The sequence below is a fragment of the Etheostoma cragini genome, chromosome 17, assembly GCF_013103735.1.
Source record: "Etheostoma cragini isolate CJK2018 chromosome 17, CSU_Ecrag_1.0, whole genome shotgun sequence".
Taxonomy (NCBI): domain Eukaryota; kingdom Metazoa; phylum Chordata; class Actinopteri; order Perciformes; family Percidae; genus Etheostoma; species Etheostoma cragini.
In genome coordinates, this window is record NC_048423.1 from 15,800,342 (window position 1) to 15,821,756 (window position 21,415).

Genomic DNA, 21,415 nt, shown 5'->3' on the forward strand with positions numbered 1-21,415 from the left:
ATGGGAAGTAACAAAGTACAAATACTTCGTTACTGTACTCAAGTAGATTTTTCTGATATTTTTACTTTACTTTTTTGTGGCGACTTTTTATTTTTACCTCCTACATTTTAACACAGATATCGTTACTTTCTACTCCTTACATTTTCCAAAGTTGTCTGGTTACTTTAAGTCGGAGCGTCGTCGCACGTCTCACGCTGCACACGCCCGCAGGGAAAAAAAGTGAGAGAGAAAACAAAAAGAGACCAGCTGTTTGGAGGATAATAGGTTGAGATCATGTGTGTGCGTCTATGAGAACTCTAAGTGGTATAACTGATGTTGTCACTTCATTTGAGCCTGTTGTATTGGTCTATAGTTCTCGCACATTTAAAGTAAGTTAGCTAGTGATTTTGTTGTGTGTTCTTCTCCTGTTAGCTAGGTTGCACGATGCTTGATTGTAATAAAGCATCAAAAGATAGGGTTAGTGTTATCAGTACTTCTACTTTTAATCTTTTTAAGTAGTATTAATAAGTATTTGTACTTCTACTTGAGTACGGGAAGTGATTACTTTTGCCATCTCTGTAAATGAATAATAAAATAATAATTAGGGAGCATTTTTCATACTTTAATTTCCATTCATAAATTAACTTCAACAGCACATTTAATCAGAGAAAAAGAAAAAAGGGGTTTCTGGTCTTGCAATGTGAAAGCCAGCCTATGGTACCCTTCCAATGTAAGGCTACTAATTAGACATTTTTTTCCCTTTCAAGGCGTCCTTCAACATTTTTCAAAAGCACCATATCAAAGCAGCTTCAAAGTGGAAACCCCACTCTGAATTTTGAGGTGACAGAACAGCATACATAGGAGGACTCGTGACAGGGCCAATGTGAGACAATGTCTGCTGCACACTGCATACTAATGACTGCCACCTTGGCTATACCCAGGCTGTATTTGGTGATAAAAACCTCGCTAGCATCCCTAAACTGACCAAAGTTGTTTGAACCGAGCTACTAAGCAACCACCACTGAAGGGAACACGGATGATTGATGATTTAAACTGACCTTTATTCCGTTGCCGTGCATTATTTATAGCATTAAAGGTTTATTGATGAACTACTGTGTGGTTAGAAGTGTGCTAGAATGTTGGCACTACATGTAGTGCTAAGAGATATTGTGCAGGGGTTATGCAGGAGTCAGTGTAACAAGGTAAAACAGAGAAAGGGCAATACAGTAGCATGTGGTCAGCAAGGTTGCCAGAATTAATATGGTTCATATAAAAGTAGATCTTATTCTTAGCTGTAGCCCGGTGGAATAAAGGAGGGACCCGTTATTTAAGGAGATCCCTTACTCACTCACTGTTTGGATTTGAATGCACAAATCCCACATCCTAAGAAGGTTGACTGCACAGTGACAAAGTCCTATTTTGACAAGATAAGTTTGTTTGTATAAAAATGATCTTCAGGAATTACGCAAAGCTGCTAAATTAACATCACAGCTAATGAATAGACCCCATAACTTATTTTTGTTGGTGTTGGATAGTGTCTAATTGTATAAAATGAAAAAACAAAGTAATGTTACCCAGATGATTGTAGATAGGAGATCTGCACAGAATCATAACAGATGATAAAATAGGCTATAACCACATTTCCCAAAGCACTACATACAAAATAAAATCTAACATTCGTTGAGAGACCCAACCTCATTAACTGCAAATCGAATTCAGCTCTCTGTACTGGTGTAGCGGTGACCTCTTGGAAGCATGGTAACAACATAATTATTATTGAACCATAGGAACACATTTTCTAATTAGAAGAGTGAATGTTTGTCTTTTTCCTGTATACTTTAAGGCCAAACATACAGTATACCACCGGGTAAGTTAGTTTCTTCTGATTTCTTCATTGGCGATGACTGGAGATGTTTTCGTCGACTGGGAATTTAGTCGACTTAATGAACTCTTTGTTAACGGAAGCTCTGGGTGCTCTGTGATTGCCTTCATCGGATTCAGGTCCACAACACTGATGATAGCTGACCCCATTTGCACAACTCCAGTGATACATAGCCTGTGTGATACAATGTTGGGGAATAAGAGGCAGACTGCAGCTTGTTTATGAGCCAAGGTAAACTAGGGTGAGATAAATGGGCAGGAGGCTTGTGTTTTTTTAAAACGTTAGTTGGACGCTAGCTAATTCTCCTCTGCTGCCAGTGTTCATGCTAGGGTAGGCTAAACACACGACTGATCTATCTATCTATCTATCTATCTACATTATCTATCTATCTATCTATCTATCTATGTACTGAATGTGCAGGGATGAAATTGATATTGATCTTCTTATGTAATGCTTGGTAAATCAGCATAAAATCCCAAAATGTCCAAGTATCCCTTTAGAGTTTGAAGGGCTTAGGTTATGATTCTGTGTTTTTTGTGTGTTTCGTTTCCTCTACTCTCTGCAGTGCATGTGTGTGGCAGGGGGCATGGCTGACTTCTCCGGCAGCTGACGAGGCACACCTGTATCCATTCACCTCACCACTCTCTCCATAAAAGCCTGGTCTTCCCTCCACTCCTCTGCCGGATAATTCTGTCATGTTCGGTAGCGCGTTGCGTTTCCTGTTTCTAGGATTCTTATCAGTCTGGTGTTGGCCGGTCTACTTAACTGCATTTGTTCTGGTCTCAGCCTTAAGCCTGCCCCGCTGCCTACGCAGCTCCTGAGATCCACACCTGTGTATTCCCTCTGCCTCAGAGGACCACTCCAGCCAGCCAGCCAGCCAGCTCCCTGCCACCCCTGCACTTACCAAGAGACGTTTTTGTTTGAATCAACTTTTGTTCACTAACTTTACCTGTTTCCACTTTCTGCTTTGAAAAGCTTTTTTTACTATGTTATACCTAATAAAATACTATTCTATACTGCAAGACTAGAACATGATAGCATAGTTAATCAAGTCAAAATTAATTAGCTTATTTTATACCCACTTGCTGAACTGAAGGTAGATTAGAGTATTACACAGTATACAGTTAAGAGAAGAAAACCAGAGCTTTGCTTCAATCTGTTTATCCATGTAGTCTGTGGGCTGACTAGGCCCCGGCAGCACACTTTTGCTTTAAAGCTCCCCACAACATAAAGCCATAAATCTGAGCTTGCCCAGAGGTAAGAGCAACCAACACTAATTACAGTAGCCGTGTAAGAGGTCAAGGCCTGTGTCGTATTAACGTGAGAAAACAACATTTTTTCAATTTACAATATATACTGGTCTGGTGAGTTTTAAGTAATAAAGATATGAGCTTGCAGTTCCGTGGGTATACAAACTGTACAAACAATATTGCATGTTTCAGACCTTAGTTTATTCCAGCTGTATGTACGGCTTTGAAATGAGATGACTATATCATCTTCTTATAACTGACACTTTAAATACGATGACTGCCTCAGGGAATGTCCACAAAGCAAGATTGCTGATCCAAAGTAAAGCTCAATTGAGGCATTCTGCACAGAATTGGTTTTCAATGAATATGTCTAGCCCTTAAAAAAGACTTTGGTCCAAGGACACAGTAAGCTCGGAGGAGGTCGGCCTTCCCTCTGTGCAGACCTTTGGGCCATTCTCTCACGCTTTGATCTGTGCTCTGATGATGGTGTGGCGGGCACAGACTCAGGAGTGGAAGGATTAGGGACAGGAGGGACACTGGGAGTGACAGCTTTCTTTGTATTGGTTTTATCCTCATTTTGGGTACAGCAGAGAGCAAGCAAGCCAGTGGCTTCTCTAAGGTGTTTCTTTTTTTGAATGTAAAATCCTCAACCCCTTAAAATAGAGATCAAAGGCGAAGAATGCCCATTGATAACTGTATAATGGCTCACTTAAAGAGAACGGGCATTTTGCTGAGATGGGTGCGTGGTTCAAACTGCAAGCTATTAGTCATGCTGTCGGCTCATTTCCATATGTGTTATATTGTCTCATGGGCAAAGGCTACTGCACTTCCTCGCATTTATTGCACTCACGGTAGAGCTAATGATATTCACACCTACGGCAAAAAACATAGGGCCTTGTATGTCTTTGTCTTCATATGAAAAGGATCTTAAAAGGTGACACTGTGGAAGCAAATTTTAGATTTGTGCGCCTTTCTTTGATTTGCTTTTAGCCTTGCTTGTCTGGAAAAAAAAGCACAGCTGTGTTTCAAAAATCATGATTATTATAGACTGAATATGAATTCAGTAATGCAGACATATTTTCTGTAAGCTGACAAGGAATGTCACAGGAACAAATATGTGGCTCCTGAGCAACTTGGAAGTCAGTTGTGAACAAGAGAAATCTGGTTAATACTACCCCTGTACACATGATCATAACACTATCCAGCCACCCATTTATGAAACAACCAAGTTACCTCAACAGATGAGAATGAACAAAGTTTGGTTTCTGGCTGGCTGAACTCTCGCTGGTCCCAGAAGGTAATGGAAAGCAAGAGCAACGATACAATGTATGAGCTGTAGGGTTTCATTTGTGTTGTTCGTCGTTAGATATTTTACCTGCGCATTTCTTTTTTTACTGACTCACTACAATGAAACTTGAATTAATGATGCACCTGCAAGCATGGCAAAGAAAAATCTGAGTGTTTATATGACATATCCAAGTTGATATGAAACAATAGGTTTAACAAAACTAGTAAAGACTTATCCAGGTTTCACTTAATCCTTCCTTTGGATCCAAAAATCACCAAAAGTGGAGTTACAAGGTTTTCATAGGACGGCAAAGAAAAGTGCAGGATATAAAGGTCATAATACAATATTGGGACACTCCGATACTCCTGAAATCAAACAATGTGCACGCCTGATGCCACAGAAAACAAGGTCCTTTATGTGTTTGTTTAGGCTGCAGCACATATAATGCGGATACCCTGTTATTGTAGGATTTAATTATGTTTCAAGACATTGCAATTCAGTGGTTGTGATTTGTAAATTCAAATTTCTGGACCTCCAACATCCCTAAGGTGGCAGGGTTGCCCCCTGCTCCTAATCCACCCTGTTGGAAAGTCAGGAGGCTCGCAGACTCCCGGTGGTCACCGGATGTAAACATTGACTAAAAGGTAATTACGCTGGGATAAACTGCTGCGAGGGGGCCTAATCTCTTCCCCTGTCCCCCACATTTCCACTCATCTGAAAATGTACACACACCAAGCTCAGCAGCTGCCGACTGAACCTCAAGGGGAGAGTACATAATACACCTGCCTTGTCACGTAGCTTCCGTTAGTCATGGCAGGTACAGGGATATGGGGATCAACAGATGTGAAAGTGTTGGTAGGAGTGCTCCCCAAGGCTTGTTGCCATCTTCAAGCGGTTCTGTCACTTTTACACTACAAAGCAGGTTAATATGGATATAAAGTATGAGGCTGTTAAAGCAGTCTTTTGAAATATTGGAGCATTAGTGGATATGAGTGTAAAGGTCTTCTGAAAGATTGCCCCTTCAAAGTATCCACCTTTAAATCCCAGAGGAGATTTACTTTGCCAAGCGTCCAGGCCTAATCAAAATCTCCTTTTGGATACTAACTGGGTAAAAGTTAGACTCCATACTACACGGATAGCACAGAGGAAACACATTCTCATACATACACTCGGCATTTAAAATACACAGAGATATGAGAGAGTAAGGGTATATTGTTTGAGTGCATGAGGCTGTGGTCATCATTAAGGTGCTTAATAGACCATGTCGCCTGTAGGACCTGACAGGCAACCTGGGGAGAGTGGAGGATCCAGAGAGAGAGAGGGCGAGAGAGAAAGGGTCACCTTCATGTAGAGACAGCTCTGTCACACTGGGGCCATGAACGAAGCCACTCTGCCACCCTAGCCCAGCCCAGACAATACATGTCAATGGCCAACCAAGCAGAACAACAAATCCCCCTCCTCCTCTGGATTTCAACAAAAAGAAAAAAAAGAAACAGACTCAGAGAATTTAGGCACAAGATAAAAAATTGTACTTCCAAGCTGCTTTGTAAGGTAACTGCATGAGTGCTTATCTCCTGTAGCTGAAAAATAATAATAATGATAATAAGGAATAAAAAAAAAGGCTCACACTTACTTTAAAACAATTATGTTGTTTAATTTCCACATGTACAACCATCTACTGCAGAAAAACAACTTTGGGTATTGCTAAACCACGTAGGTTCTGTGTCTTTAATCTTTAATATAAAGAGGTAATTGAAACAACCACAGGAAACGTAGAAAAAGCTCTGAGAAGAGGCAACAGAAGGCATAAGTACAAAAAGAGCATGTAGCAGTCTGTTACTCTCTCTGTATATGAGTTTTTTTGTTAAATGCACTCAAATCCCAGAGCCGCATTGCAAAGTGGTGCTATCTTCGGTCCAGGCACTAAATGAGGAGGGATGAGGAGGGACCCAAAGTCCGCCAACATCCCAAACGGAAAGAGAAGGGACACAGCCCTCAAGGTTGTGGTGAATTTCAGGAGCATCGGCACAGCAGATTGATTGGGAGTACAGGGAGCAGCTGGCTGAGAGGAAAACAGGAAGGTGACTGAGGGAATCACCAGGTGGCTCCCGTGAATTATGAAAGCGTCTATCCAGCTCTTTCTATCTCTCATGCAGACTGAGTTCTGGTTTGAAGTGGGTGTGGTTTGCTGCTTGCCTCTGGAATTACATCTGAGTTCCATGCCAAGGTAATATCTAACTGTGGAATGTTTGGTCAGTAACTAGAGTTGTTGCTGTGCTTTGATTTGAACTATATGGATTGCTTTTTCCCCTACAAATGGCCAGAGGATAATACAGCTAATTACAGCTTTCTAAATGTAGAGTTCATCATTAATATTGATAAAGCATTAATTAGTTACTAAAACTGGAAAACCATTTTCTCTGCACCAAATACATCACATGTTTTTGGAGCAAAGATGTACTGCATCACTTTATAGGAATGGTGATTGATATTTCTATTGCAATTAATGATGTAATCATACAATGGTGTCACTCAGGAAGGACTGGAGCAGCCTTTTATAGGTTTTATAACAAGCCTGATTAGTATTAAGAGTGGATCATAATTATGCTTGTGTAAGAGACCATCATGTAGGTCATCATCATTATGCCTGAAGGAACTCTATGCCAAACACATACACATTTCTTCATGACTCAGCCTCCTTCCGGAAAAGCCAAGGACTCTGCAGTACTGGGCTCAACAATTCCTCCCGTTAGGAATCCAGAGCCATGATTAAGCCAAAGCGATCCGAGTGTATACCGGTATTTATCTGAAATCACTACTCTTTAATTTTCATAATGGAGCTTCTTTACTGCATTGCTAAATGGGAAATACTCTAGTGCGGTTGTTCTTTTAATTGCTCAATGCTTTTCTATGCTACTTCAGATCAAACAAAAACTGTCAATGCCATTCAAAATAATGCCTAAAAAAACTTAGAAAAGCCTAGAAATCATCACATGCACAGTTATTTTTGTTCCATGTTCTCTATCTCACACTATTTCCTCTCCTGTGAGGGGGTTAGGACCTTAACAATAAAGAGCCCCAGATTTGATTCCATGCATATTGTCATCACTGGGGGGGGGGGGGGGGGGGGGGGGGGGGGGGGGGGGGGGGGGGGGGGGGGGGGGGGGGGGGTTATGGATGTGACATTAGATATTAGGCTGAGTGAGATTTGGAGGTTATCAGGCATTCCAGGCTGTGTGCAAAAAAAGTCAAACCATGAAACAAGATTCACCCGTGTTTGCTCCGGCGGGCACTTCATTCAGCATGCTCACACAGTGACTAAACCTTTGGGCATGTGTATGTGAAATGAAAAAGGTGGATATAGGTACAGTAATAGCGGATTTAAATTTAAATCTGTTCTACGGTCCTGACAGTTGTGGCATCATTCATGAAAGGCGACTGTGACATTTACGACCGTAAGGTCGCTGGTCGACAATGAAAAATGTTTAATCTGCAAAATTACCCCATGAAATGATTACTTCAGTAGGCCTACTTCATAATGATTTAATGCTAACATGTCGTATAATTTTTAATTAACTTAGAACAGGATAGAATGAGAAAAGTGGGGGCGTAACTCAAGGACTAGCTGCACATTCAGATGTCAGATATTCAGCGGCTAAATGCTTTCTCTATCACAAATGAAATCACAAAAATAATAATGCAATGCATTCCCACAGAGAACAACCTGTTCCCTGCACTCTTCAGACCATTCAAGTAAATGTTAAGAGAAGGGTCAACAACAAGGCCATGTTTCTTTTCCATAACCAGTTAAACAAGTACATTTAAATTCTAAATCAGAATCCAAATGTCACTGCGAGTAGATGGGACGTTAAACATTTGCTGCGGCAGAAATAAATGTCTTACAACCTCTGTAGCAATCTCCAGCATCAAAGCAAGGCAATCCTGCACTGTTAGAGCTAATATATCTCTCTCATAAACCTGTGCAAGGTGCTGCATTGCCTCCTGAATTGCTGAGTAGGCCTAGATTGAGCCAGTTTAAAATTGTGAGTCAATCAGCACAGGCCAGGCACGGCGCGTCAGCCATCGTTAGCTGTGACCTTGGGAGATAATAAGGGCTCTAAACCGGCGGTATGTGTGGGATAATAGCGCCGTGATTAAAGAATTATGTAGGAGAGCATAAACACTGGCGTGTCTGCCAATGCACACAGTCATTCACCTGAGCCTGCGGGAAGACTGCTGTGGTTTCGATAACAAAATGTTGAGGAGGCAAGACTCGCAACTTGTTTACTTTTGTGGATACAACTTAAGAGTAAAGGATTTTGTGTTAAGTCTATTTAGTCTGTCCTTATGTTCTCATAAATATGCATAAATATGGGCTGCCCAATTGGTCCACAAAATGTGCACTGTTCCCAGTTTGCTGTCGTCAAACCAACCATTGCTTACCGTAAATATGTGCCAAGCAGATGGGGACTATTATAAATATTCATTTCTGACTTTATGCGTACCCTGTATGTAGACATGCAATTGTGCACTTCTAAACTACACAAAAGAACTACAAACATTCCCATGGCTCCTAATACCCGTCGTCTCTCTGCTTTCTGTATTCTCATTGACAAAACACAGAAATCAATGCAGTAACAAAACACAGGAAAGAGTTTAGCTCAGTATGTTTTAAGGTTAGGAAAAGGCTTGGTATGACTGGTCTGAAGAAATCCTGCTGTGGTAACAGTAAATAATCTCAGAGCAGAGACAAGAAATATTGGCTGGCATTAGGATTCAGGTCCCAGTTTGTGCTCTACAATAAATTATTCACGAAAAAGAAAGGAAATTAAACCAAAATAAGTAAGTAAATAACAAAATGTTAACTACAAGATAAAGTTTACGCAGATGAAAACTTATTCAGGGCAATGTGATTGAACAAAATGTCACAAAGCTTTCTTTGTTCCCTCTTTTTTATTAAATCATTCTTTCGTCTCTCTACACTAACAAAACATTATTAATGAATCAAAGATTTCACAGTCTGAATATCATTCACCAGTTCTGTCTCCTGCAGAGATTTTTTTTATTGTATACAACCAATAACTGCCTTGCATTAATTAGAATGAGGTAGCATTTAATATCAGCGCCATGGGGAGTCTAATAAAGAGCTAATTTAGCTGCTTTTATTCCCTTGTATGTCTATTGGGCAAAAAAAAGGAGAAAAGAGAAAGTTATGAGTTAGCAAGCCCTTTAACAGCCTGACACAATACTAATTTGTATGTCGGAATGTGTTAATGTAATATACTGCAACTTCATTTTTGGTGCCATGATCATAATTGCTACATATTCAGTGTAAAAGCTACACATAACCACATAAATAATTCCTTGGGTGAGATTTATCTTCATCTGAGACGCCATCTGATTTCTACCCTTGAAAACATGTCATGTACACAGCCAGAACGAGGAAAAATGTCCCCTGTGTATCAAACCCACGACAGAGAGACCTTGTACTTCGACCAAACACATCTGTATGACCGGGGACTATGATTGAAGAATAATTGGGTGCAAGCTTGTTGAAATGGAACCCTGTGATAGACCAGGAAATTCCAGTTTCATGGACAAGGCCCTGGCAAGGTCAACACTGGGTTCAACACCTGGCTTCATAAAAAGCCATAAATGAAAGTCTGTGAGAAAGCGGGAGCTTTGATGAACTAGATTAACAATTAGAGTAAAAGCGGTGAAGTTACTAACCCGATTGGATCTTATACAGTAAAGCCTAAATTCACATAATGTTGTTTCTTTCACACATAACCATCCGAGGAGCTTACTTTTCTGATGCAGAGTCAACTTTATTCAAGCGCATTTAGAGGAACGCACAGACTGAGCGTTCCCATTACTATTCACTCGATAATAATTAAAATATCAATCCATGAGTGGTAAATTGAAAACGTTGCCATGTGTATCACAATAGCAGCAAAATGTATCAGGGACGCTGGTGGGCCAGTTGGAGGTAAAAGATGACTGGATGATTTGCACATGACTAGATACAAAGGGTGTCCCCGGGTATTCATTTCCACACGCTGTTTGGATAGTCCCGCCCCCTGGCATAGACTCAAGGATGACCAAACACACCAGAGCAGCACGAGGCGTTACCTTGGGGATAGAGTTGCATTAGTAATGACAGTGTGACGGCTCTGTCACACACACACACACACACACACACACACAGTACAGACACTGTTGGCTGGACTGATTCTGCATGGCAATTAACCATAATGATGTAAACAAGAACTCATTCCACCAAGGTCCGTTGCCGATGAACAGCAATCTGTTCCAGTATCTGTGACATTGCTGGGATTTGTTCAGTTGAGGAGCAACTGTCGGGCTTTGAGAGGGGCCTACTTTGCATGTAATGTATTTCAAAACAACTGCTACATACCTTTGATCAAAGGATCAGGTGGTGGAGGAAATGTTTGATGACACTAGTGTTTCAGATGTAAGCCCAACTCTGAACAGATGGGAGCCTACTTGAGTAAAAACAGGCTTTCATGGTGTATAGCAAGGACTGGGTTATTTTTGTTGGATTGTACATAGTTGAGGAGGCTTCAAAGCAAACATGGTGCCACTGTCCATGTACTGTTCTGTCTCTACTAAAGTTTTTCTTTTGTCTGAAACGATGTGACTCAAAAGCCTTCCACAGGCAAATGACTTGTGACGTACTGTAAAAATCAACAATGACTGAATGAGTTGCAAATCAGAACTAATTGTCACTTGACTACTCTTTCCTTGGGTAGATTCTTGAGCTTTTCTCGTGTTTGTATTCTCTGAAAGTCAAACCAGAGGTAAAAAGGAAGACACTTACTCATTCCTGCTGTGAAGCAGAGAGACAAAGATAGACAGAAATGTCTTTTGTTCTCCTATATTGCCCACATTCTTCAGGTATGTTTAATTAATGCATGCTTATTGTGGCGTTCTCGTCTCATGGCATATGGAAGAAAAGACATCTGTTTAATCAACAACTTCCTCTGACAGTCCCTCAGTTGGGTGCGAGCTGTCGCTTCTATTCTCAGATAGTTCCGCAGAGGGATGTGAGCCTCATAGAAATTCATGAGACCGTCTCGAGGAGCTCCTTGCAGCCAGGTACAGCACCAGAGAAAAACATGAAGTGAAACCCAGCCAGAGTGCTGAGCCTCATTCTTATACTGCTTGAATCTGCTTTAGTACTCACATTATTTGAAGAGCCTTTATTATTGTCAGAACACATTAATCTAGAACAGAACTGCTGCCATTTCCCTCACAGAACATCTAGGTTGAGTAGCCTTTGTAGGAGACAGGATTTAGCCTCTCTGATGATTGCTATGGGCTTCCTGTGCTTGTAATCAAGACACCAGCAAGCTCAGCCCACTCTACATAGACACTCAGAAGATTACCTATTCAATCCCCATCAACTTTGATTACCCCTAAAGGAGGTGTGGAAATGTCATTTTTTACATATCCTAATATTTCACCTCACATAAAGTCCTGTAGTTCCTCCTGGAGTGAAGGTAATGTCAAGGGAATGTGAAACGGCGTGGCTGTCTCCTTCACCCAGACCTGAAGCACCTCCTGTTGTGGTTGCCTCCTTCTGAATCAGGGCAGTGGGGTAATTGGGGTTCCAACGGCCATTAACTTAGACTAGGTGGCAGACCACCACAACCACTATCAGTGTAATTGGATCTAATTGGCCCAGTGTTGCCAATGATTCGGATCAGACAAATAGCACCGGCTAATTTAAATGGCAGCGTGACCTTTCGAAAGCTTCAGTCTAATTAACCTTTGTGCTGCATGCAGGTACTGTATGTGGAAGCGGGCTACAAGCAACGACGGGCCACAGAGAGGGCTGGGCTATAATCACATATTACAGCTAATCACTGATTGGGGGATCACACCCAGTGAAATCCTTAGCAGCACATACTGGACTGGTTTTTCCCCCTTTCATTCAAGCTAGGTTTCTGTTTCCACTCTCAAATTTTCACTGGATTAACATTGAAACAATGCTAGAGTGCTTACATTTTTATAAAAGGAACAAAAACACAAGCATAATTTCCAGGTTTAGTCTGAATAATAATCTTTGAAAATCAAATAAACTACATCGGCTGGTTTAGAGAAAGGGAAAATATATTTTAGGCATGAGAAGAAAAAAAAAGATTCACCTGACATGAGAAGCTAATAGTGTTAGCAATGTCTCCTTCTTTTAAAGCCTTTGGCCTTCATATTGTTCTGTGACATATGGGTCTTTATCTTCATCAAGCATAAGTACATGGAGCATAGTGCAGCAGACAGCTAACAAATATGTAGTAGAATCTTGCAAATACATGAACAATAGGCGGTCTGTGGGGAACATCGGTCAAAAAAAACGTGCTACATGATTGCCACTGGTTTTTAAAGTTCTGTAAATATTGTAATAAAGAAAACGGCTTGGATTCTATTTTGGAGGAATTCAAAGTACGAGCTTCATGGAATTCTGGGTGAGAGAGACACAAATACCATCTGCGTTGTGTAAGCAGATCAGCAGTAAACCTCTCATTCTTCTATCCCAATTAATGGCACAGTTTACTTTGCTGTGATCAGGAGCCAAGTATGTGCACCATTAGGCCTCTATACTTCTCTCAGCCATTATATAATTAAATCTGCAGTCGCTTGCTCTTGCGGACAATAATTTACGAGAAAATGGTAGAGAAGCGGACGGAGGAAAAGTTTGTGCACGGTCTGCTCAGTGCATAAATGAAAATTAATGAATCACTTGGGGAGTCGGCAAACCAAAATGGAAAAGGGTGGAGTACAAAGTCGTTAAGTTTGATATGGTAGTATTTGGAAACATAAATAATGACAAAGACCCTCCAGTGCACTTAAATACCGCAGTAAAAAACACATTTCCAAATATCACCATTGACCTACACGAATAAAGGTAGAATAATAAAAGTTACTTACAGCTTGTTTCATATAGTTCCTGAGAACAGAGGAGATATTTTTAAACCGGTAGGCCAAAACAGAATCCAAGATAAGGTAAAAGTCAACCTGCCCTCCAATCACCAGTGTGTTGTCTAACATCGAAGACACTTTGGGGGTATAGTCACTTATCTCAGTGATACAGTGTTTGTTTGTGCTTCACTTGCTGTCCTTGTCATGTTAAACAGATTATCTAGTGGTGGCTATCAGCCATCATTTTTAAGCAGGGTGTGCCTGCTGATGTGTCACTATAAGATATTGTTTGCAGGAATGCATTTTGGGACCACTACCGGACAAAATGAATGGCAGCTAATGCTCCTTGCAGCCTTGGAATGAGCTCACAGAGAAGGTTGGTTAATCCTATCATTCTACACCATTCATCTCCAATCCACTTGGCTTTCCGCATTTTTTCTCAACGGGCAATTTGTGGCTTCCCTGCTGGATCTCCTCGAAGCCAGTGTGTTATGACTACAAAACACTTCCAGGGCCGCCTGGGAGTCAGAAAAGACACCACTAAACACAGTCTGCGACCCTGTCACTGTCCACTGCACGCTGGCAGAAAAAGCTTAATGACAGATACTTTCGAAAAAGCATCAAATTGTGGCCTGTCAATGTCAAATTATATAACACATATAACACAGAGGCTCAGTTTCCCACAAGATCATTAGTCAACAACTAAAATGCTTGCTGTATTGGAATGCCACCTACCCTCAAAACTAAAATCCTAGTTATTTTGTCTCAGCAGAATACTTCCCAAATTACTCAAAAAGAAGAAAAGATTAAATAAAACAAGAATAATGTTTTCGGTAAACATGCTCATTCTTTTATTCTAAAGGCCAATGTATAAGCGGTGTTTAATATCGTCTCAGAAACAAAACAGAGTCTGAGCTTGAATGGCTTCCAGATGGTGGCGTCCCCCTCCACACAGTCAGTCGGTTTCTGCCTGACAGATGCTGTGTTTGCTTCCAGGGAAGAATCGGAGCAGCCTTCCATGACTAACCAAGACAGGGGACCTGCATTAACCGTCTCCTCAGTACCATGTATTGTATGGCTTTCCAGCTCTTTGAAGGGGAGGGCCCCCAGGGTCTAACTGTACACTGATACAGTTCACATGAGTATGTATGTACTGTATCCATACATTGTCTATCTGAATATGTACTCTGTGTGAATGCATTCATAAAATGCACATACACAGAGGTGAAAACCTTCACCACAAAAAGGCTAATCTTGATTGCAATAAATTATTCCTTAAAGATGATATGATTGCAGTCACTGGTTATAAATCTGCATGTCTTTCACACTGCATGGCACCTTTTTTTTTTCATTTGTTGTCTTTTGAAATGTCTGGCAATGTAATAGTGTGGTACTGCTGACTAGCGAGTTTCCCCATCAATCTCAGCTGTTTCCAAATGATAATGGCAGAGAAACCATGGTGAGACCTATGTTTTTCTATGCCCTGGCTCAAGCAAATACTGATGGCCTGCTAGAGTATTTTCACTCCTATTGACCATGAAGCAGTGTTAGTATTACATTTCATGTCTTGAATTAATCTACCAAAAATCCATATTTCTAGCAATATTTCCTCTTTGGCTCCTCACCTGTGCCTCCCTTGAAAGCAAACAACATAGTGTAGTGTAGCAAGCATTGAGCAGAGGAGGGGGCTGTTTGACAACGCGTTGCTCATCACCCCAGAGTTGCAACCCTACTCACAGGCAGCTCCCACGGCTCCCCTGTGTGATTTTGCAGAGCCCATCCAGCAACGCTAGCATTCTGGCTGTGGTCAGTCAGAGCCCAGGGAGCTGTGACAGCCTGCTGCGCTTTCAGCCACAGCAAAAAGGAAAGAAAAAACACTGAAGTATTAAAGTCCTCTTGGCATGGAAGGAATGAGCAAAGAACACTGCACATTCATATGCCTCAGGAAGATGCATGTAAAAGACAAATTGTAAGCATGCACATGGGCGCAAATACTTGCTATCCCTTTTCAGCATGCAGTGCAGCAAAATAATTTGAAATATATAACTAAATAGGCCAGCCATCCATCCAATATTTATCCAGAGAGTAAGAAAGAGCGAGGGTGTTAACGCCTGGACCATTCCAGATAGCTTGCAACTTCAGTGTAGGGGTTAAACGGGAGGTTTCTTGGCTCATGTTGATCATCATTTTTCATCTGAAGGGCATCCTTCAGTAGGGCTTAAAGCTGCATCCTATACTTACAGTTTGCCCTGTGGGCCAGGTGATGGCTTTATAAACAATATGTGCATATCTGCCTTTACATCTCAGCCAATATGGCTTGGCAAAGTATCCACGAGTATGAGTTTCAAGCCTTTGGATAAAAAATAAACCCACTAACATTTTGTGCAGAGATTTCTTGAGTGTCTTGAGTGTTATAAAAACTAAAACAAAATTAAAAAATCTACTGTGCTTCTCTGGCCAGGGACATTGTACATTCATTTACACATTTTCCCAATTATCTCTTAAAACTAAAACAGTGAAACACGGATCTCATTTCAATGCCCTCACAGTCCACTGAGCTGTCCCACAAGGAAAACTTTACGACATTAAGGACTTAAGGATATTCATTCAAGCTGTTACTTTCAAATTGGTTTTATTCTAACGGTTAGTATACAAGCTAGAAAACTTAGAAACAACCCCTAAACTCAGAGCCAGGAATAGCCTTAAGTTGCCTCAAAGTTACATTTACTATGTTCTCCAGTTCTGTCCCAGCAGAACTGTAAAACAGTGCAACATTGATCACTTGGGGACAGGAAAAGCTCTTCTATCTAATTTCTGACTCCTATAAATGCTCAGTCATACACACTGAGCTGCCCTAAGGTAAAGGAACTGCACTTTCAGTCCTGAAATTCTGTGGTATTCCCAGTAAACTCCCTTTTTTGACATGTTACAGTCACAAAATGAGTTTGATGAGACGGCTGTGGTAGCCGTGCGGTTTTGTTGCCTAAAGGGTGGTTTTGAGCTCTCAGAAACAGGGATTAACTACAGAGCTCTGCTTCTTTTCAATCTTTCATGCTCAAGTTTATTTTGTGTTAGGCTTTGTTTTGACTTCTATCCCTTTGTAATGCCCTGGAATCCCCATTAGAGAGCCAGCCGTCTAGGATTCCCAAATGCAGCCCCCCTCCCCCCACCCCTTTGCCCACTTGGCAGGGTGCCTGTCTTCGGTGGGATCTCTTGTTTCTCTCAAACAGCAAAACTCATAGTGAGACCCTTTCAGATCTGTCAAAATGAGCTTAGTGCTGATCCGCTAACCAAAAAACTTGGTCTCATTGTGCTCTGCACCAAGAGGCCGCAAGACTGAAAGAAATAGGACTAGAGAACCCTGAGAGCCGCTCTTCAAGTAGCTCTTGCATATCAAGCCAGGCTAGAGTAAAACTAAATCCCGGCCATATCCTTGCTTGTAGAAACAACAGTTTCCTCTTTGGTTTGGTAAAAAGGCTTTCTGTTGTCCCTGCAGCAAGGAGAGACAAAATGGACTGTGGCTAAGATAATGTAATGACTAGGCTCATCCTACAAGGCCGGTCAATCACATAACACCACTGTTTTTCTTGAAGGCCCGCTCAACCCAGAGCAGCTGTATAAATAAATTAGACAGGATCCAGGCAGCTCCCTGTAAAAACAGAAACTCCGTTTTCCATAAATATATGGATTATTGGATAAATAAATCAAGAGATAGGCCTAAACTAAATACATCTTTGGAATGTGCCAGAAACGAAGCAACAACTGAAGCATTTGTGGATGAAAGCAGACAAGCTGGTGTTGTGTTCCTGCAATGAGGCCTGAAGGGCCTGGTGCTGCAGAAGAGGCTTTGTCTCTGCCCATGAAGCCTCGAGCCCAGCAGAGTAAGTTATTCAATTGTTTAAATTACATTGTAATGTAATGTCATGCTTGTGGCTTATCATATCTTTGTGGATGTGACAGTTCAGCAGGCATGCTGCTGATTTTGATAAAACTTCGAAAACACTTCAGTCATTTTGCTTCACAATCCATTTAACTGCTACCTAGAGGTGTCTGTCACACTCATAATAAGTCATCAACAGAGCAGGAATTTGTCACAATCATCTTTAATGAAACTGGCACTCAGCTATGCCTCCTCTTTCTGTTGGTGAGTACTTCCATTGATTGGCCTCTGATGAGGTTTTCAGGGCAGTAGGCTATTTGGTGTGATACTGATTTGTTTACCTTCTGTGGGCAGGGCAAATCCATTCATCACATGGACCAGACTGAAACGTACGGTCCACAACAGACTAGAGGCTGGGATAGTGTGTGAATGATCGGCTGCTGCCAGTTGTGGTTTGTGTGGGCATTGTCTGATCTACACCCCCATATAAATCAGCCACATTCACTCAACAGTGAGCTTTTTTTTCAGAGTTTTAAAGAAGAAAATGCTTTCTGCAGTCATGGCACAGTCATACACAAGAATCAAAACATTTAAAATCACTCGTAGGTTTGTGAAATTTAATTTCTTGCAAAATAATAAATCTAAGCTCTACGTCAAGACTTTTACAGGATTTAAGAAAGGTCACAGATCTAACTTAAAGTTAAGTTAAAGTTCCAAACAATGACTAAGATAAAAACTGCATACTCACTGTACACAGTGGTGGATACAAAGGCCTGCCTTTTATTAAATCACAAGCCAAAGTAGTCTACATGAAAAGGCTTCATTTGACAAACATAAAACATTACCATTTTGTTGTGTTCTCTGTTGGTTTTGTTTGAATAAAGAAGATTAAGGCTTTTCAGAACTGTATCTGAAATGAAAGATGCTAAATCCTTTTGTTCTTGTACCTATTCCAAAATTCCTAAAATGTTCAAACAGCTTTTCTCACTGAAGGCTTATTCACTGTCAAACAAAAACACAGAACATACACACAGTTTATTGCTTTCAAGCTGCACACAGACCAGAGACAAATGTCTCCTCAGACGAGTGGAAACGCGGTAGCAGTACTGTACTCACCACAGTGGTCAAGTCATGCTCCTCCATCAGCCTGAGGGAGTTCTGGTAGCAGGAGGTGAGGTCATTGGTCTCAGTAGAACCCACATGACCTCTGGCCACCGGGCCCACGGTGTGGATAACATCTGTCGGAAAGGGACAACACACAAAGATCTTTTTCAGCCTACTTCTAGCAAGGTTACAAGTTTGACTGTATTTCTAGCAGTGCTGTGTACTTTAATAATAAGTAGAATGCCAATGGGCAGTCAAACTAAAGTTTTAAAATCTGAAGAGTCATCATCAAATACAAAATATGATAAAGTTTGTCTTCACAATGAGACAATAGGGCTGGCATGACACTGCCTGAAATGAATGCATTTATTCTGTAAAGGGAAACAGCAGCTAAGATAGAAAATCAATTACAAGACTCTTTAATGCCATCTACTCAAATATTCATCTCTCCCTGTACTCTCTTTCCCTTCGCATAGTAATGTCTTTACCTGTCAATCACTGGTCCCCTTGTTTGGCCTGGCCAGACTGAGGAATGCAGCTTCTTAATTGATTCATAGGAGTGATGACAGGAAAATACGAGGATCTAAGCAGTGACTTGAAACATAATCTTCGCCTTCTGCCTGACTACCCTTGGCCTTCTCAGTGGTGGACAGGCCACGTCAGCCTCGATAAACGAGAAGTAACTGCTTCGCCCACAGATCATTCCAGAAAGGTTTAGCATGTGTTGCATTTACACACACACAAACGGCAAGGATTTTAATGAAACAGTACAATATTATTCTAATAAACATGATAAAAATTCCTCAAAACGGCCATCACGGTTTGGATGCAATATCACGCCCCTGTGTCGTCGACCTCTGTTTATTTTAAAAACAGACTGTTTCAGAGAGCTGCGGTCTTATACTTCATTCAGCAGTATTTATTTGTGAATCTTAATTCATAGTCAATTAAATATAGATCAACTATGACTCATACATTTGCAATTCAACACATCAAGTCCCCATTCCTGTGCACTAAAATATTTAACCCTGTTGAAGTATGAATACTAAAGAATCAGGTTCAGGTGAGGGCATGAATACACAGCAGTCTCGTGCTTTCTTGCAACTAACTTCCCCATTTACTTCTAATATAAAACACTTAGCCTCACTTTCCCACTGAAAAAAATACAAGCTATATTATTACTCTACCTGACCATAAATCATTTCAAGATTACATTTAGTTCTCAGTTGCATGTCTGGTTGCTTAATAGGTCAGGAAGAAAATATACAAGGGGAACCACTAGAATCAAGTGGCTTTCACTGGTGTTGGAGGTGCTGACACAACAAACAGATGGTAAAGAACTAATGGCGATGAAGGCCGACTATGGAGCCGTTGTATGTCGCCTGTGTCTTGGTAAAAAAGGGGTTGCGGTAGTCAGCTGGCTTGTTAGCGAGCTTGCTCATTCCACCCAGCATGCCTTCATGCTACACTGGTTACAGAAAATGAGCCAAAAAAAGTTGTCACTCATCTGGCAATAGCAATATGCTTTCCTAGGATGTAACAAGAGTGTGTAAATAAAACATTAAAGGTGCTATAGGTAGGATTGTGAAGATCCAGGGTTTAGCCAAAGAATTTGAACATCGACAACTTCTCAGTCACTACCCCCATTTCTGCTAAAGCCCAAACTGTCTCCTAAGCCCCTCCCCCCACGAGGGAGAATGAATAAAGCTTAACAGTCCCACCCCTCCTTCGAGAGACCTTGGGTTCTGGAGGTAAATTTCCCATTCATTTCTCTTGACACCTGGAAAAATCCATAAAGAGTTTTAGACCATTCCTTAGGCTAATCAGCTACGGCTTGACGGCTAAACATACAACTTTTCCTTTAGAGTGAAAAAACGAACAGAGAATCCAAAAAAAAAGTCAATAGGTACAAATCTGTGTACACATTTTCATCATCAAGCAAAGGAACTACTCATCACATGAACAACCGCGCACCACTGAATAAAGGAAGCTAAAGTTTGTTTAGCTAACAGCCAATTCACCGCAAGCTGAGACCCTCAGACTATCAAAATAAAACCTGAAAATAACCGTTAAAATATACAACATCACATCAGCTCTAGCCTGCTTTTCCCAGTGTTTAGTTTGAGTTAACATTATTTTAAACTGAATCAACGAAACAGCATGTGCTCAAATCGGGCGAAGGCAGCACCCCCTTTTCACCAGCATGAGTTCCACTATTGATCCATCTATCAAGGGAGCAGTGGGCAGCCATTTACAGAACATTTACATTTCCGGGCAATAACTCCAGATCTGAGAGAACCTGGAGTTTTTTTTATGTTGGTTGAAACCGGAGCAAACATGGGGAGAACATACAAACTCCAGAAAGGCCCATTAAAGACCTGGATTCAAACCTAGAGGCCACAGGGCTTACCAATTGGGCCAACATGCTGTAGATCTGTTAATAGATGTTAAAATAAATATGTCTACACAAGTATTCATGTATTCATTGCACTGTGAATACATGAAGTATGATGACATGAGTATCCAACATTACAGACGCCGACGGCCAAGGATCTCCTTGGTGTGTCAGAACCTTAAGGGGCAAGATTATATGTTTGGTAGAGGCCAGAAACAAGGTGATACCCAGCTAAGATGAGCTTGGGCTATAAGGAGAATGGAGCTATCTGAAGTATTGTCTTTTTCCAGAATAGTAGGCAGAAAATTGCACGATGTGGCTGTAATGGGACACGTGGTAGGTTGTTTTTTGTGCATAATTCATGAAGTTCTTCACTACAAGAATTGCAACATGCCAATTAGAGTGAGGGCAAGCGCCAAAAACCAGACTACTGGTGAATTCATGAAAATTTAAACAGTTCTTATCTCACCAGTACCAAGGTATCCACTCATATCCTCAACACTTCCACATCAAATAAATATTTATGCATCTGTGTTTCTGTAAGGTGAAAGGCATATTTCACTTTGTAACTAAGGAAGGATATTACAGGAAGAACATTTAGTTTCTCTAAAACTCAAACATATTCTGGCGGCTGCTTCAGTATCTCTGTAAACTTAAACACAAATAAGAAAAGCCTTTTGAGCCTGTACTGAAAGAA

General features: G+C 41.0%; 1 protein-coding gene across 6 annotated transcripts in view; it reads right to left on the reverse strand.

Moving 5' to 3' along the window:
* macrod2 (mono-ADP ribosylhydrolase 2) overlaps positions 1-21,415 on the reverse strand; it is a 415,852-nt gene that overhangs the window by 110,290 nt on the left and 284,147 nt on the right. For all 6 annotated transcript variants that reach the window (XM_034897525.1, XM_034897522.1, XM_034897524.1 and 3 more), the window contains exon 6: positions 18,336-18,457. In XM_034897525.1, the coding sequence (XP_034753416.1) occupies positions 18,336-18,457 (122 nt within the window). The remainder of the gene's footprint in view (positions 1-18,335; positions 18,458-21,415) is intronic.